Source organism: Rattus norvegicus, chromosome 14 (assembly GCF_036323735.1).
Source record: "Rattus norvegicus strain BN/NHsdMcwi chromosome 14, GRCr8, whole genome shotgun sequence".
NCBI classification, from domain to species: Eukaryota; Metazoa; Chordata; class Mammalia; order Rodentia; family Muridae; genus Rattus; species Rattus norvegicus.
In genome coordinates this window covers 61,577,960-61,595,305 of record NC_086032.1, presented here as the reverse complement: position 1 = coordinate 61,595,305, position 17,346 = coordinate 61,577,960, and the positions used below count along the sequence as shown (strand labels likewise).

The window sequence follows — 17,346 nt, the reverse complement described above, 5'->3', positions numbered from 1 at the left end:
TGGTAGCACATACCTTTAATCCAGTGGAAGTTGAAGACCTGCCTTCCCTGCTCTCTGATAGTTTATTTGCTATCACTCTGTGCCTGCCTGGCAGTGTTTATAATGCCGTGTGTGTGTGTGTGTGTGTGTGTGTGTGTGTGTGTGTGTGTGTGTGTGTGTGTGTAGTCTTGTTTCTCATTGCTGCTCTGTGAACATCTCTTTTGCCCCAGGTTTTCAGAAGGATAAATTATGATTCATAAAAGGTGGCTGCAGTACTGGAGGCTCTTTAACTTACTGCACTCTATGGGGAAGGTCTGGGATTTAGTCTCAGTCACTCTTGAGAGGCCTTTTTTGTAGTTACTTTATTGCCACTCTGACAGCTTCTGGCTGAACGCTGGAGATACAGGTATAAATCTACCCAGGGTGTGTCTTGATCTCATGGAGTTTATGGAGGCACAAGTTCTTCATAGTTACTGGGTATAGTTGCATCTGACCTGCATATACTACAACTTCAGGTCATCCCTAGCTTACTTACTTACAACATCTCATGCAGTGTAAAGTTATCAAGTGTGGTCACACTGAATTGGTTTAAAAGACAAGTCTGGATATAGTAATACAGACTAAATACTCTTCATATTTAAAAGATTCTGTTTTTCAAATTATGTGTAGTATGTGCATAGGCATGTGCACATGAGTGTAGGTAGATACCTTCAGACGTCAGAGTGCCCGGTCCCTTGAAACTGGGTGCCCTGTGCGTGCTGGAAGCTAAACTTGGATTTTAACTCCTGAGCCACATTTCCAGTCCTATTCTAAGATATCTTTTATCCTGATAGGTTAGTTCTCATGTGCAGACATGGAACCTCAGATACAGAGGGTCACTTGTAACCAAAATTCAGCTGTCAAGAAGGATGCCTTATTTTTTTATATAATTTTCTTTTTAAATTGTTGCTGTCCTGATACTTTCACCACAGCACATCTTGATGTATACAAATACATACAAAGTTGTTCATTATAAATATGTATCAGTACAATTAAACATAATTTCCAAGATTCCCAATATCCTGAGTTAATTTTTAAGAATGTAAATAAAAGTGGATGGATATGCCAGCTATATTTTAGAGTGCTAATATCTTTTGATAGTGTTTTTCCCCATCCCACCTAGAAGAGTCATTGATGAATATTTTCACTCACATTCAACAGACACTTGTGTGCCCACTGTATTTAGAGCGTGTCGCACATACTCAGCATGTTAGCTGACATCGTGTGCAGAATACTGTGCTGTGCTACATTATCACTTGGTATTTATTAGTGTTTAACAACAGATTTATGAGAATAAAACCAAAAGGATTTAAAAACTGGCATGGAAATGTATTTCTGTGTCTTCTGATGAAGTGAAATATCACAAAGACATTTGCATAGGCTCTTTCATAGTTATTAATGTTACAACTAAAGTTGTTATAACTAAGGGTGAGAATTTTTTTATGATTATTCTTGTTACTGTCTGCTATTTTGGACCTGAGGCTTTTATAGTAAGTTTTGCCTAAGATATGCTGTTTTTTGTTAAGTATTTTGTTTTTTGAGACAGTCTGTGTCGCTTTCGTTGGCCTGGAATTTAGAGATCTGCCTGCTTCTGCCTATGCCTCCTGACTGCTTGGATTAAAGGTGTGCATTACCAGGCTGCTCTGGGGAAGATACTTTGAAATGTTTTCATTTTCTTGTTTTAGTAGATTTTAAACTCTTGACTGCAACAGTTCTGCAAGACTTTTTCAGCTGTTAGGAAGACAGCATAGAGTGTCTTGGGTTTCTTGCTTGTGTTGTCCAATTTATTACAAAACATTGGCATAGTTCTTTTATTTTTTATTTTATTTTATTTTTTTATCCTGCCAGTGGTTTGGAATAAACAGAGTTTCTGTTCAGATCTTGAATTGCCTAGAAATTGAGTTTCCTGAACTGAATTTGTGAGGTTTTTTTGCTATGCATGTGGTCTTCTTTTAGTGTCTTCACTATCTGAGGCTGTTTGTCCCCACTTTGTCATCTCTGTAACCTAAGAGCATAGTGTCACCTTCCACATCGATTTTCCTTGCCAGGATAGAATTTGACCATTAGATAAGCCGAGGAAATGTCTCTGCATCTGCCTTTCAGGGTCATTTTTTGGGGGAGGGGGTTCATGGTTACTTTTGATTTAACAGCTAAAATTTAGCCAAAGCTACATTATTTAGACTTTTTCACATTCATTTTATTATTTTATATGTATGAATGTCTTGCCCATATTTATGTATGTGTACCATGTGTGTGCCTGGTACCTGTGGAGATCAGAAGCAGGCATTAGTTCTCCTGGGACTGGAGTTATGATTGTGAGCTGCCATTCGGGTTCTGGGAGTCAGGCCCAGATCCTCTTGTTACAAAAGCAACAAGTGTTCTTAACCATTGAACCAGCTTTCTAGCCCCAAACCACATAGTTTAAAGCAATGATAAAAGATCAAGTGTATCACTTCATGAGAAAATTGGGTTTCAATTGTAGGTACCAAGTTTCTGGTGTCATTAAATATAATTGCTGTCATTCTACTGACTTATTAAATATGCATACAGACTCTTGGTATATCATAATATACCAAGCTATTTATATGATTTTAAATATAAAACTGATCAAGTTTCACATGAGAAGCAATTATATAATCACATTATTACCATTTCAGCCATGTTGAGAAATAAATGTATTTGTTTGGTTTGGTTTCTTCTAGTTATTTCTAGGAGAAAAATTACTATAGTAGTGCTTGGATAGGTTTTTATTTGGGAATTAGATCAATGACTGTCCTACTACTTTAGTCTTTTCTAAGATTCAGCACCTGTATGGGCTAACAGATTAAAGATAGCATCAGAGACTTGTTTATACTAAACTATACTGCAAGTGTCCTGTAAGCCATGTAAAATCATACTGTATAAATAAACACGTGGAAATAAAAAAAAAAAAAAAGATAGCATCAGAGAACACCAAAATGTGTTGATGATGCATTATGGGTTGAAAACCCAATACTTACTCTTGGACTAGTTGATCTAAAAAAAATGAGCCCGAGTGTGAATTCTCCACTTCAGTCCCAGTATCTTCTGTCCATCAGTGTGTGTTTACTCATCTACCTAGAATCTTGTTTCCTGTGTCTGTCTGTCCCTATGTTTATGTCCTTGTGTCCTCATTGCTGTCCTTCACAAAGTGCTTTGCCCTGAACGACTCAGAATTACAGAAAGCATGAATGAGGGATTCTTTATAGAAATATTGAATAGAGCTTTATAAGGGAAGAAACTTTACTGATCCCCAACTAACCAGGAAGCACTTAGAAAAATGAAGCACCTGTGAACATTTTCAAGTCACATCCAGAAGTCGCTTACAACATGGATGACCAGTATTTGTTACTTAAAGTTGTTTCCAATGTGTTGGCTGCTTTCAGCAAATGATTACCACAACACACACACACACACACACACACACACACACACACACACACACCCTACATCACACCACACCACACACCATACACACTTATCTGGGTCAGGGGCATAGAAGAGTACATAATTTCTGATGAAAGATAGCTGAGGTTATCAAGGTTATAGTAAGGTGTTCTCTCCACCCCCCAGACAGAATTTCTCTATTTAGTCCTGGCTGTACTGGAACTCACTTTGTCAGCCAGGCTGGCCTTGAATTCAGAGATCACCCTGGCTGTACCTCCTGAGTGCTGGGATAAAAGGCATGTGCCACCATGTCCAGCTATACTAATTTTCTCCTAAAATTCAGTTTAAACTTAAACCAGCTGAGTACACAGTAGGATAGTGGGTTAGGTACATAATTCTTAAGTGATCTCAAGCCGTAGTATTTATTGACTTTATGTTGAACTGTGACCTCACCAGTTCATCCTCTGGGATCGAGAAGTATTTTCATAAAATTGGATCACTGTAGGCAGCTCATCTACCTCTTTCGGGGTCCTAGTCTCTTATTTGTCAAAGAAGGGGTCAGGATGGAGTGGGATGGATGCCTTGAAGTGTTTAACATTGTACTGAACACACACCAACCAGCTCTAGAGCTGCTCTCTCTACAGGATTGCCCAACAGCGTTGCAATATATTAGGGACATTCTGAAATTCTACCTGTAAAATTCATTATAATTTCTAGTTCTTTGGTTTTGTTTTACTACATGTGTTTTCTCTAGGCTAGTCATTTGAGTACAGGTGCTGCCTCCTTTAAAACAGGGCTCTTCTAACAGAATGAGGCAGTGAGTAAGTCCAGTAGACCTGTGATTTTTTTATTCTTTGTTTTCTCATGTACTTGTAGTTTTGCTGACTTCCCAGTGGCTCATTCCCCTACTCCCAGTGGAACTGTTTCAAGAGCATTCACTTGGTATCCTATATGTAGGATGCATTTATTTGCAGAAGCATTAGTGTAGGAAACCATGTAACATTCTTCCAGGAGGGGACAGACACATGTACACATAAATACCTACTACTAGCTTGTTTTGAGCAGGAGTGGGGAGGGCCTGGGGGCCACTAATATGGCACAATCATTAGTTTGAAAAGATGCTAAGTCTGCAGACAGGAATTTCATTGGACCGGGTCTTTTGGTTCTGTTTTTCATTAGTTCCCTTTACCCTGGTCAAGTTCTTATATGTTGTGCATTATCAGTTTTCTGTAGAATAATCTACATTATAATCTGTGTCTCTACAAAAATCTAAATTTTAGAGATGTGTCATTATCTCACACAGGACTTGGAATATTGTCAAATAGGACTAGTTTCACTTTCACCTTAGCATAGACTTAGCCCTGCTCCACCCTTCACCAGACCTTCATAAGCCCAGAGTCCTAACAGCCTTTCTCATTCACTCTCTTTAGAAACTTGCTTTATGGTCTAGCTTCATTAAAAGTTTCCTGACCAATCATCCTAAAATAACTTAAATTGCTTTGTGACAGTAAATTATATATTCATTGATAAGCTATCAGTATTGTTTTGTACAATACAAGTTGCAGTATTCTTTTTGTATTAGATTTACAGCAAAGATAGTGAATTCTTAGTAGATAAAAATATGCAGTATGTGAATTTATTACTATATCTTAATTATGAAATATTTTAAACATGGGTCAGAGTGAAGAGAAAGGCCAGGTGTCTGCCAGGGAGCTCACAGAGCAACACTAAAGCCATTCTGAGGAGTAGATTTTCCCTTATTTTACAGTGCATAACAAATGTGACCAAACCCTACCTCCATACAGGCTTACTTCTACACAAGCCCCACCTTAACACACATAAGCAAGCAGACAATTTCTGTTCACCTGGCTTGCTCGTTCAGTCTGTTCTGACACTTGTCTTCCCCAAAGTACTATTAGGACACAGGTTGAGGATACAGTCTCCGAGACAGCTCTTTTCCCTTCAGAGTCCAGGCACACACTCTGGGTTGTTTTCCTTGTGCTTATGATAGCCAAGCTGTGGATCAGTGCTCCCATGATCCTCTCTTGAGTTTTATTAATGTTCAAGAGCATTCCCTAGGATTGTGTGTGGCCAACACTAAATTGTGCTCAGTGGTTGATTATAAAGAGTTTCACAGAGAATATTGATGACTCAGATGAAGAGATGAATAGGAAAATAGGTAGAGGAAGCAATTAAGACTCAAATTTGTGGGGCTGTTAGAGAAACATCTGTATAAAATAAGTGCTGATGGTGTTACATTGTAGCTGCAGTGGCTCCTTCCTTTTCTAAGTCATAGCAGCAGTTAACACAGTGCACTAGAACCTTAATAGACAAACACTTAAGTCCTTATTTTTTTGTTTTTGTTTTTAAGTTATTGAACTTATGAGACTATCAATTCAAATGGATGCATTATAGTTCTTCGGAACCATTATGATCTCAAAAGCAAAGGAGAATGATACAGATACACTGACTGAGGTGTTTTGAGGTGCTTCGAAGTGTTCCAAGCTGTGACTTACCTTAACATGTTCTTGAAGTACCATGGCGTGGATTAAAAGGTATGCTTTCAGAAATCTCTCAGTGACCCAATGGTCATGGGCATAATCAACACTTAACTATATTTTTATACTTTAAGATACTTTAATATTTAGATCACAGGTATGTTTATGGATATATAGTGGGGATTTTGCTGTTAGAATCACAAGTTTTTGACTAACTGGTTTTTTTCCCCCCTCTTCTGACAGAAGTTTGTGGGGGACAGGGTAGATGCTCTCCTTAGATGATTGTAAAAGCTATAATTTCTTTCATCAAATAGCTTAGAGATAACTAATATAACTAATCTTTTCTTCTAGCCTTTTCTCTCTTTTTTAATTGGTTATTTGGGAATTTCACATCTTGTACTCTGATCATACTCTTTAACCAGGCCTCCCTCCCATGTGTACCCCTTCCCCTACAACCCCTCCCCCTTAAGAGAAAAGGGGGAAAAATTCCGTTTGGTGTTGTCCATATATTCAATGGAGCATGGTCAAACTCCTAGTGGATCCCCCTACCCCCTGCAAGGGAAGACGAGTCTTTCTCCACCTGTGTTCCTGCCAGAAGCCATCAACTATGGAGACCTGTGTGTATGTGTATGGTGTGGGGATGTGTGTGTGGCAGTGGTTGAGACCAGCTCTCCTGCACAAGCACCATGCTGGGCACATAAGTAATCTTAGTTATGTATTAGTCTATAATTATCCTAAAGCTACTATCATAGACTAATTCTCTGCAAAGCTGTCATTAAACAGTGTGTTAAGTTCTTCATTTAGGGCATTAATGTTCCCAAACAATGATTCTTTGGACTGTCTGTAGAACAGTACTACCGTTTATGGAAGAAAAAAAAATCATTTCGAGGAAAACGAATGATTTTAAAAAATAATGTGAGTTCATGAATGTAAGTATGCAGTTAATCATACATGTGTTCATAGTATGTAGTCTTGTAATTACTTATGTTTACTAGGAGTGGTAAGTTTAGACTCTGTAATACCTACTTATCCCTTAAGGGTCTTTATGGTTTTTATGTTCATAAAGTTTTACTTGCATGGTATAAGATTTATGTCATTATTTGAGATTTTGGAATCTAGTTTTTTGTGCTGTGGTTATTCCTGAGTTTATTTTGTATATTGCAGTGAAGGAATCTGGGGGCAGCACTGAGCTTACTAATGTTTTATCACATTTAGAATTGTCCTTTCCAACATGAAGTAAAGTGTTTTCACTGGAAAGATAAAGGTATAAGCCAAGGACCAACAGGTCGAATGGAAACACTGATGATACAGGCCGTGGTTTCATTGGGCTGCATATACAGGCTCCTGTGGGATGTGGATAGCTCCAGAAAAAGTACTTTATAACTCATCTCAAGTATGAGCCCAGTTGAGAAAATGGAGTTTGTTGGGTCAGGTCAGTTCCTGGGAAGAAAATGAGGGAACGAGGAAAATTGACCTTTTTGAAAAATTCATTGACACCACCTTTCTGTGCACCACAGAACTGCTGCGACATAGATAGATGAGCAGGAAGATGGTCTTCACAGTGCCCAAACTTGTAGTTAGTTAAAACGAGGAAGCACCGTTTTCATTAGTAATGAAGTCAAGCTCGTACACAGGGCTCAAGTGCCATGAGCTTTCGATAGCCCATTGTGGGGAGACTGTGCAACTTCAGGTGCCTTACCATCTCTTGTGTTAGTTAATGTGGATCTTTAAAGTTGTGACGGTGAGCATGCAACATTGAAAAACGGGTTAGGAGGAGCACAGCTGGAAATCCTGGGACAGAAAGACAAGATGACCCTGAAAAAGTATTTCCTTTGAGGGCTTTTGTGTTTTGCCTATCACAGTAATGGTGGCAAAGGTGATGATAGCAGCTGAGCAACTGGGTTAACTCAATATTAATTCAGCTTTATTAAGACTTTTTTTGGGGGGGGGTTCTTTTTTTTTCGGAGCTGGGGACCGAACCCAGGGCCTTGCACTTCCTAGGCAAGCGCTCTACCACTGAGCTAAATCCCCAACCCCTTTATTAAGACTTTTATGTTGACATTCCTGTAGGGAAACCTGTGGTTGAGAATTCTAGCCAGGGTTAGTTGACATGATAGAGACAGACAACATCTATGCACATCCATAACAAGGTAAGATGGGGCCAGTGGAGCCACAGAAAGCGGTCATTCACCTTTCACATTTTCATTAGCTCCCTCTTCAATAAGCAAGTTTTAATCCTAGCCTGGTTTCCCAAATGGATTCTATATATCCCATTAACAGATCTTCTAGTCATTCCTGTAGTCCTGTTTCTGGTGAGTAAATGTCTAGAAAATAAATACTTTTCTTAAATGAAGCTTACGTTTTTAAGATAAACACCTATCTTGTCATGGGATAAATCTATACTCTTATTTGCTTGATGTTTGATTTACAAATAGAATGATAAAATATTCAAAAGGGTTGTTTTGTTTTTTAAACAATCTTTGTCTCTACAAATGCATTATTGTGAGTTGGATACTGGTGGGTCTAAAGGAGCAGTTCTCAACCTGGGGCTTGAACAACCTTTTCATACGAGTCACTCGCCTAAGGCCATCAGAAGACACAGATATTTACAGCGATGATTTATAACAGTAGCAAAATTGCAGGTATGAAGTAGCAGAGAAAATAATTTTATGGTTGGGGGGGGTGTCACCATAATGAGAACTGTAATAAAGGGTCCTTGCATTAGGACGGCTAAGAACTACTGCTCTAAGGCTAGAAAGGCTTCAGTATTTACTGTATTGTCAGACAGTGGTGTGCTGCTTGCTAAATAAGTGCTTTACCTGGACTCAGCATTCCCATTACACAGATGTGGAGGCTGAAGTTAGAGAGTAACTGAAAAGCACTGGGAAAATGGGGGCTTTATTAGAGCAGAGCTTGAAAGTAGCTCGCTTAATAATTGGAGCATCTTCTTGAAATGAAAAGAGATTATTTATAGGGAAACTGATTGTGATCTTTTTCACATCCCGCAGAAGAAAAGCTGTATCCAACTAAAACATTCCCATATTTGGGGTTGACCAGATTTGGTTTGTTAGGAGATGGATAATTGCCCTTTTATAGCTACTGGATTCTCCATCACTCTTTTGCTTCCTTTGACTCAGTGGCTCTGATACTCCCTAAACAGTCTTTCCTTCCTTTTTTTTTTTTTTTTTTTTTGTTGCTGCTCTCTTGGCTCCAGTGTCTCTGACTCCTTTACCTTAATATTTTGTACTCTCCAGTCCACTCCTTCCCCCATTACTTGTAGTTTAAACAAAAGACTGCTCTGTATTCTTCCTGCAGATTAATACTATGAACATTGTCTGAAATCAACTTTTGTGTCTCAGAACCAGGCAGGTCAAACGAGAAGTGAGTAGACTAACTAGAGTCAGTGAGGATGCTAGGAAAATACCATAAATCTTAAATCCTAGAAGATTGACCCAGGACAAGATACCTCCTTCAGAATAAGGAGCTTGTTAGCCTCTTGGTACTTCTTTTACCACAGTCTGTCTTGATCTGTCTTTTGCCACATACACTGTACAGAAAGAGGAAACTGAGAAACTGACCTCCTCTGAGCCCTTAATGTATATCTGGTCTGTGTTTGAATAGGGAGGACACAAATGGGCTGAGGCTTCCTCAGCTATACCAGAACCAAACCAAGGGAACGATTTGGTCCACTTTAGATGTTTTGACATTATATTTATTTCAGTCAATGTTTAATGTGTCTTATAGTGCTATCCATGTGCATGTCTGCCATGTAAAAGGATAGCCTAAAATGCCATTGTATAACTCTGGCTCATTGCAGAAACTGTTTCTAGGCTACTTAGAGTTGTTAAATACAGTCTGTATTTAACTAACCCTTAGAGCCATTACCACAGTCATTTTTTTTTCCTGGCTTATTTAATCATATGCCAGTCTTCATATTTTCCAGTTTGATTACTGTAGTATATTTGATCATTAGAATGTAATTTTCATTCACTGATAAATACTTTATTGAAGAGCTTTCCCCAGAAAGATTAAATAAGATATGACTGTTATAATGGGACAAGCAAATGAGAATTATCACAAGGAAGAAAAGGGCATCTTAAGGCAATATTAAGAATATAGTGTCCTTAAAGGTTTTTTATGGTGTTTTCTCATTGTCTTTGCACGATCAGTGTGTGATTAGAAGTTAGGGGATGGCTGGGCTAGAGAGATGGCTCATGGTTAGGAATGCTTGCTGCTCTTACAGAACGCACTGGGTTTCCAGCACCCACATTGGGTGGCTCACAACTGCCTATAGCTCCAGCTTCAGGGGATTTGATGCTTTTTTGGCCTCTTTGGGTACCAGGTACACATGGTGCACATACATGCACACATATAAACACTCATACACTTGAATTAAAAATACATCTTTAGGAAAAATGTAGAGGAAAGTTCTGCCTTGTGAGTTAAAAATAATATCAACTTTGGGGAGTGTTGATGAAGGTGTGGAAGTCAGATGTGAACCATGTCCCCTGCCTACAACTTCTTAGCTCTGTAGAGTTAGGCCAGATTTCTAATTGCTCTGTTTTCTCATTTCTTTAGAATGAAATTCTGGCTTTTGAAAGTGTTTTAATCAGTGTTCCGTTGCTGTGAAGAGATACCATGACCAAAGCAACCTTATAAAAGAAATAGTTGGGGCCTGGCTTAGAGTTTCAGAGGGTTAGTCATTGACATCCAGGTGGGGAGCATGGCAGCACACATGGCACTGATGTAGTAGCTGAGAGCTACATCCTAATCCATGGGCTTTGGAAACCTCACAGGCCACCCCCAGTGACACACTTCCTCCAACAAGGCCACACCTATTCCAGCAAGGTCCCACCTCCTAATTCTTCTAATCCTTTCAAATAATGCTACTCCCTGCTGACAGAAGCATTCAAATATCTGAGCCTGTGGAGGCATTCTTATTTAGACCACCACAGAAAACAGTAAACAGCCACCTCTATATTTTATTTGCAATGATGAATTATCAGTTGTGCAGATGAGACCATGCTCCTTGTCTTTCATTTGACACCTGGTTTTGCATTTCTTACAGCATGATAATAGGGTTGGAAAGAATTTAGTGTTTAATTGTCATAAAATCTATTTTATAGAAGCTGTTGTATTCAAGAAATATCAAACATTTATAAAGCACCTTCTGACCACAGGCACATGTGCTCCTTACAATCACAATTTTGCTTTCTCTGAATTTTGTTACTCTAAGATCTCAATATTCCTGTTAACTTTTATGTCTTGAAGGTTCATGTACGTAGTATATGCCAGCATTATCTTTCTTTTGGCCAAATAATAACTATTATCACCAAGTTGTCTTTCAAAGAATTACCCATATTTAAACTCCTAACAGTTTATGTCAGGTCAGTTTGCTTCTCTGTGTGCATCTTTTACCTGGGTATTAACAAGTTCTTAATCTACAGACATTACTGCATAATTGAGCTAATAGTATAAAAGCTGTGCCAAGAAACTGGCCACAGGCCTGTTGTATACCGTCTCCCTGAATGATTTTTGATAGTTTTCACCACCAAGTTATGCAGTCAGCAGAGTCAAGCCAAGGTCTTGATGAACAGATGATTATTTCCCCAGGCCAGGCCTTGTGTTATACCAGTTTCTGGAATAGATACCCGGATACCTCAAGCGAGACCATTAACCACATTTATATTATTCCTGTATATCTGTCTACACATACAAATGATGGACACACAAAGATGATTTTTTATCTTTGAACCATTTGAAGATAAAATGCCAGGATCAGATTTTTCTCTAAACACTACATTGAGTATTTCTAGAAGTAAGAATTGTAATCGAAATTAAGAGGAAATTAAAATTGATCTATTTTATTCAGATACTGTTAATTTTCTAATGTCTTCTACAACTGAAAAACATCCTAAACCATATGGTTTTTGTCTCTTTAACTAGGTCAGTTTCTTATTTTGTTTATATCAGTTCAAATTTATTCCTTGTGTTTAAATTCAAGATCTACATTTTCACCATAATGTAATTAAAATGACACTGTATCTTATTGCATAAGTGGCATTCAGTAAATAAGATTTAACTCAGTCCCGTTCCATCTCTGTATTGCTTTATTTTATGGGGAGTGGGATTCCTGGAGATGAACCCAGGGTTTCATACATTCTAGCTAAATATACAACACACACACACACACACACACACACACACACACACACACACACACACACACACAGTTTCACTAACTTGAAAAGCCAGGTTCTGAGTGCAATTGAGGGTGATGATCTTAGTTAAGCTCCTCTATTCCCATTCATTGACACAGACTGCTGGCAGATGGTTAGATTTTTTTTTTTTTCATTTAAAATTTAAAGAGGAAAAATAGAAGGGACTTTAAAAATTAAGGAGAAAGGTAGTTTTGAAGTGTGTCTACACAGTATGTATGATGGGGGGGGGCGTATTTTCATCTTTTGGCATCTACTGCCTGTCTTTGACATCAGCTCTGGGGCATGTTGCTCTGTTAGGAATGTGTTTACTAAACGTGGTGGTCCAGGGAGATCCAGCACACTGCCTTGATTATATCTGTTGAACTCATCAGAACCAGTGCTTACACTAAGCTAAATTCTAGCACAATTGCTTTTAAAAGTAACATTAAGATAAAACCTGATTCAAAATAAGTTTGAAAAAGGTGGACATGTTACCCTTTGTGTTGGAGTCAAGGGTCAGAGATTGGGTACTAAGCGAGCATTCTCTCACTGAGCTTCTGATGGAGTGTCTTTTTCAAAGGACTGTCTTCTGCTCCTATAGATAGAAAATGAGTAAATTCTTTAAAAATAAATTACATGTTTACTTAAAATGTATGTTCAAGGCTGGGAATATCACCTAGTTGGTAGAGTGCTTGCTTAGTATACAAAGGCCCTAGGTTTGACTCCTGAGTATTGAATAAAACTGATAGTGGAGGTAGTAGAAAGAAGCATGTGGATCACAAGTCCAAGGTTGTCAACTACCTGATAAGTTGGAGACCATCCTGGGATTCATGAGACCCCGTCTCAAAACAGCAAATATCAATAACAAAAAGTTATTTTCAGACAGATAAATTTTTCTACAATTTTTGCTGTTTTAAGTTATGAATATGAATGCACTCTGTCCATTTGCCCTGATTGTGCTTAAGTTCCATTAGGGCGTGGGCTTCTGTCTCTTGCTCATTGATGTTGGACATACCTGTACTTAGTTCCTAGTAGCTGCTCAATATGTAACTGGTGAGGGCCAGATTTGGTGCAGACATTACATGGTGAGCCTGCTGTGGTTTTCCTTTAGTTACCAAGCACCTTCCCAATCAGTCCCAGTTCAGGTTTTATGCCATTTATTTATCTCACGGGATGTATACTGATGTACACAGCATGTGATCGGTTTAAGTTAATCTGCTCTGTCTAGCACTGTCTTCTTCTTAAGTGACTTCTCAGAACCCCCAGTGCTTTATTTCAATTACTGCTCATAGAAGTTTGGGTTGTAAGTGTTTTCTTTTTCCACGTTTTCCTTGAAGTAGCTCGCTGGTGTTGCTTACCTTCAGTTCTTTTTAATCCCATTTCAAGATGATGGAAAAAAATGAAGAATTCAGATAAATAGGACTACTTTTAAGTTCTGTGACCCCATTGACGAGATTTCTTCCCTGTTTTGCGCCTGTTCTTCAGTTCATTGGTTGATATGCTTCCAAAGCCTGAGCGCTGTTGTGCAACAGCAGAGGTAGGGAGTGGCTGCCTCTCTGGTTTAGGGGTGTGCTTGCTTACTAAATTGTTCTGTACTCACTGCATTGTTCGGTGTCTGACCTGGTTGTTTTAGTTTTTTAAATGTGCATTATCTTTTGGCCAGAAAAAGTGTTAGGATGCTGAAATGTGATAACCTCTATCCTTTTTTGTACATTTGTGGTCATACATTTTTTTATCTGGTGTGGAGAAAATATTCTTACCTCTTCCTCAGCAGAAAAGAAGTATACACAGATGCAATGGGTGTGCAAGTTAGGAAATTCATGAGGACTGGGGTATGCAAAACAATCAAAACCAAACCCTTAAAAGAGCTTTGTGCTCACTGCTTCTACCACTTGCTGGGATTTTGTCTTGAAGTTGTCTGGGCCTTAAATCTGCCGTCATAGTCTGAGTGCATACGTGTATCAGTTTTGCTGTGTGTGTTTCCTTGGAGTCATCTGTACCTGTGGTTTTTACAGTGATTCCACCTCCTCCTGAGCCCCGAGGGAAGAGGTTCATAAAGACATTCATTCTGTTTAGGGCTGCGTGCTCCAAGGTCTCTCTCCCTCTCCGCACATCATCTGTTCAGTTGTGGGTTAATTACCCTCTACCTGAAGAAAAAGCTGTCATCCCAAACAAGAAGCTATTTGTAACTGATACCTAGTGGGAGAGGGAAAAATCAGTTTTCTCTAATGGGTGCATCATGTAGTCTAGGTTAGGGTACACGTGATCTTCAGAGTTGGGCACCATGGCTGTTACGTACTTTATTGGATCTTTTCCAGAAAACCTATTTTGTAATCACTCTCTCCAATAGACTGATGGCATATTCATTAAAAAAGGTCAGGATTGCATGTAACAACTATTGGATCTTTTTCATACTGAAGAAGCAATTTGATCTTAGTATTTATAGGATTCTTCACCTTAGCATAGCAGCTAGGTTAAATAATGTGTGGTTTTGTGTAAAATGTTACCAGGCTCAGCTGACAATTAGGATTTTAAAGATAACATTTGTAATTAAAATACATTTACATAACTTTACCCTTTCCACCCAGGCCCTCCCAGATCACCTCCCACAAGCTTTTTACACCTCCTCTTCTTACTCTGGAATTAATAGCCTCTCCTTCCTGATTATTGTTTTACACACACACACACATACACATGTGTACATGTAAATGTATACACAGATATATAAGTACAACCTGCTGAATTGATTTGTTGTTTGTGTGAACATTTTCAGTGTACATTTCTTTATATTAGACAACCAGTTAGGAGGCTTAGCCCCTGAGAAGAGCTAATTCTCCCAATCAGCAGCCATCAGCTGCTTGCAGTTCCTTGTCTAAGAAAATGAGCCCATAAGGCTTGCTGTTGATATTGCCACTCTTTAGGCCTTGTTTATGCAGTCATTTCTATGAGAGATTTTCACAGCAGGCTTCCTGATGTTTTACCTCTTAACATCTTTCTGCCTCCTCTTCTAAGATGTTCCTTGAACCATAGATGCAGGAACTATGATGTAGGTGTGTCCACTGGGGCTGGGCTCCCTACAGTCTTTTGATTTCCGTATTGAAGTTTTCTGTGATAGTTTCCATTTACTGTAAAGAGAAGTCTCCTTGACACAAGTGATACCTATTTATCTGTTGGTATATACTTATCTATATGAGTATAGGAATAACATTTAGAATATAGTTAGTAATTGCTCAGCAGGCTATATACTGCATGATCTTGTCCACATTTCCTACAAGGGTGCATGATGTTGTATCAGCATGTTTTATTGTCATTGACCTAATCTAATGAGTATTTATTTATAGAAGGGATGGGTCAGGTACTCTGATTGATACTTACTTGATGATCTAGGTTTGGCAGAATTAGATTGTATCTAGGAATAAAAATTGTATTTGAATTCTTAGTGCAATTACTCTCTGACTAAATAATTCATATAATTAACTTTTGTTAGATCCCAGAGAGTGCTTGCTGATTTTGTCACATAGTGGTTATTGAAATGTTTTATTTCATTCCCCATTTCTTTTTATATATAAAGGTTTTGTTGTTTTAATGCTCCAGTAGACTTTGGTTAATTCCTCAGTTTGTGTAAATTATATAAACTCATTGGGTTTATAGTATCTTCAGTCCGAATCAGACCCCTCTGTTGCACCTATTTGACATAGTGGTGCATTCGATCACTTTCTTTGATTTTTTTTTTTTTTTAAAACATCCTCCTTGGAAAAGAATCCAGGAGTGATTTTTGCTCCATACTCTGTAGCAGTAATTTGTGAGTAGTGAATGTTTTGAAATATTTAAGCTTAGACTTTCTTGGTATATCAGGAAAACAAACATTGTGTGGGGCAGGTTGTGGGTTTCAAAGTTTGTTGTGGCCATCTTTGTCTGATTATGTGCATAAAGCCTGGCATTGGTTTTTGGGGTGTTTTTTGTTTTGTTTTGTTTTTTTTTGTTGTTATTTTTTGGTTTGCTTCATGTGATCATCTGTGTATGTGTACCACGTTCATACCTACTGCCCAGACAACCCCCGCACCCCGACCCCCCTGTACATGGCAGTTACAGTTGATAATGAGCTGACTTGTAGGTGCTAGGAATTGAATTGATTTCTTTGTGCAAAATCAGCAAGTGTTCTTTTTTTTTTAATTGGTTATTTACTTTTCAAATGTTATTCCTCTTCCCCGTTTCCCCTCCAAAAACCCCCTATCCCACCCTCCTTCCCCCCCCCCCCTTCTCTGAAGGTGCTCCCCCACCCTACCACCCACTCACCGTCCTAGCATTCCCCTATGCTGGGGCATTGAGCCTTCACAGGACCAAAGGCTCTCCTCCCATTGATGCCAGATAAGGACATCCTCTGCTACATATGCAGTTGGAGACATGGATTCCTCCGGTGTAGCCTTTGTTGGTGGTTTCTCTCTGGCTCCACTGCTTTTGTTTTAAGAACTCTTTGTATTGTATATTTGTTATTTCTGGGCACAGATGGTTGGTGAGGGATTTCTCTTTCACTGTTCATAATTAAGATTGACAAGTCCTAAGGAACATTTTCTAATGCCCTATAGTTTACTGTGGTATTTATCTGACAGCTTATTTACTTTATTTCTTTAATTTTTTTCCAGGAAGTTTGGTGAGCGGCCTCCACCTAAACGACTTACTAGGTAAGCATTATACCAGCCATTTAAACATTGACTATACATGTAGATCCTGTCATTTTAGACACTAGTATGAATGTTCTGAGAAAATCATTCAGATGTTGACAATACATTTTGAACCCTTCCATTTCCTTCTCTCCTAAAGAGGGAGAGTAGAAAAGAAAGGCCATACTTTAAAACTGAAGTCGTTTAGACACCCAATAACACCTGCAACTGTGTTTAGCCAGTCAGACTTCAATGAGTAAAGGAAAGATGAGAGATTTAATAGATGCTTTTGGAAATGAGTATTCAAATACATTCCCCTATTATTTTTAAAGAAAACTTAAGATTTACTCACTTTTTATGATAATATACAGTGTTCTAATTCTAATCATGTAAGTTAATTTTATAGTATATATTCTTAGTATATGTCAAAGAATTAACTTAAAAATTATAAAATGAAGAAAATCAGTGATTTTCATTCCTCAGCATTGACCTTTCTTTGTTGTTGTTTTTTATCAAATTTTCAAGGGAGGGAGGGAGGGAGAGAAAGAGAGAGTGAGTGTGAGA

At 38.4% G+C, this 17,346-nt stretch overlaps 1 protein-coding gene across 9 annotated transcripts in view; it reads left to right on the top strand.

Annotated features, from left to right (window-relative positions):
• The window catches only part of Rbpj (recombination signal binding protein for immunoglobulin kappa J region), a 184,855-nt gene that overhangs the window by 140,915 nt on the left and 26,594 nt on the right, over nucleotides 1-17,346 (top strand). For 5 of the 9 annotated variants that reach the window (NM_001414973.1, XM_039092403.2, XM_039092408.2 and 2 more), the window contains one exon: nucleotides 16,765-16,803. In NM_001414973.1, coding sequence (NP_001401902.1) covers nucleotides 16,765-16,803 — 39 coding nt within the window. Of the gene's footprint in view, nucleotides 1-2,934; nucleotides 5,979-16,762; nucleotides 16,804-17,346 lie in introns of those variants that run through there. The other 4 variants (XM_039092406.2, XM_039092405.2, XM_063273585.1 and 1 more) reach the window with 3 other exon arrangements.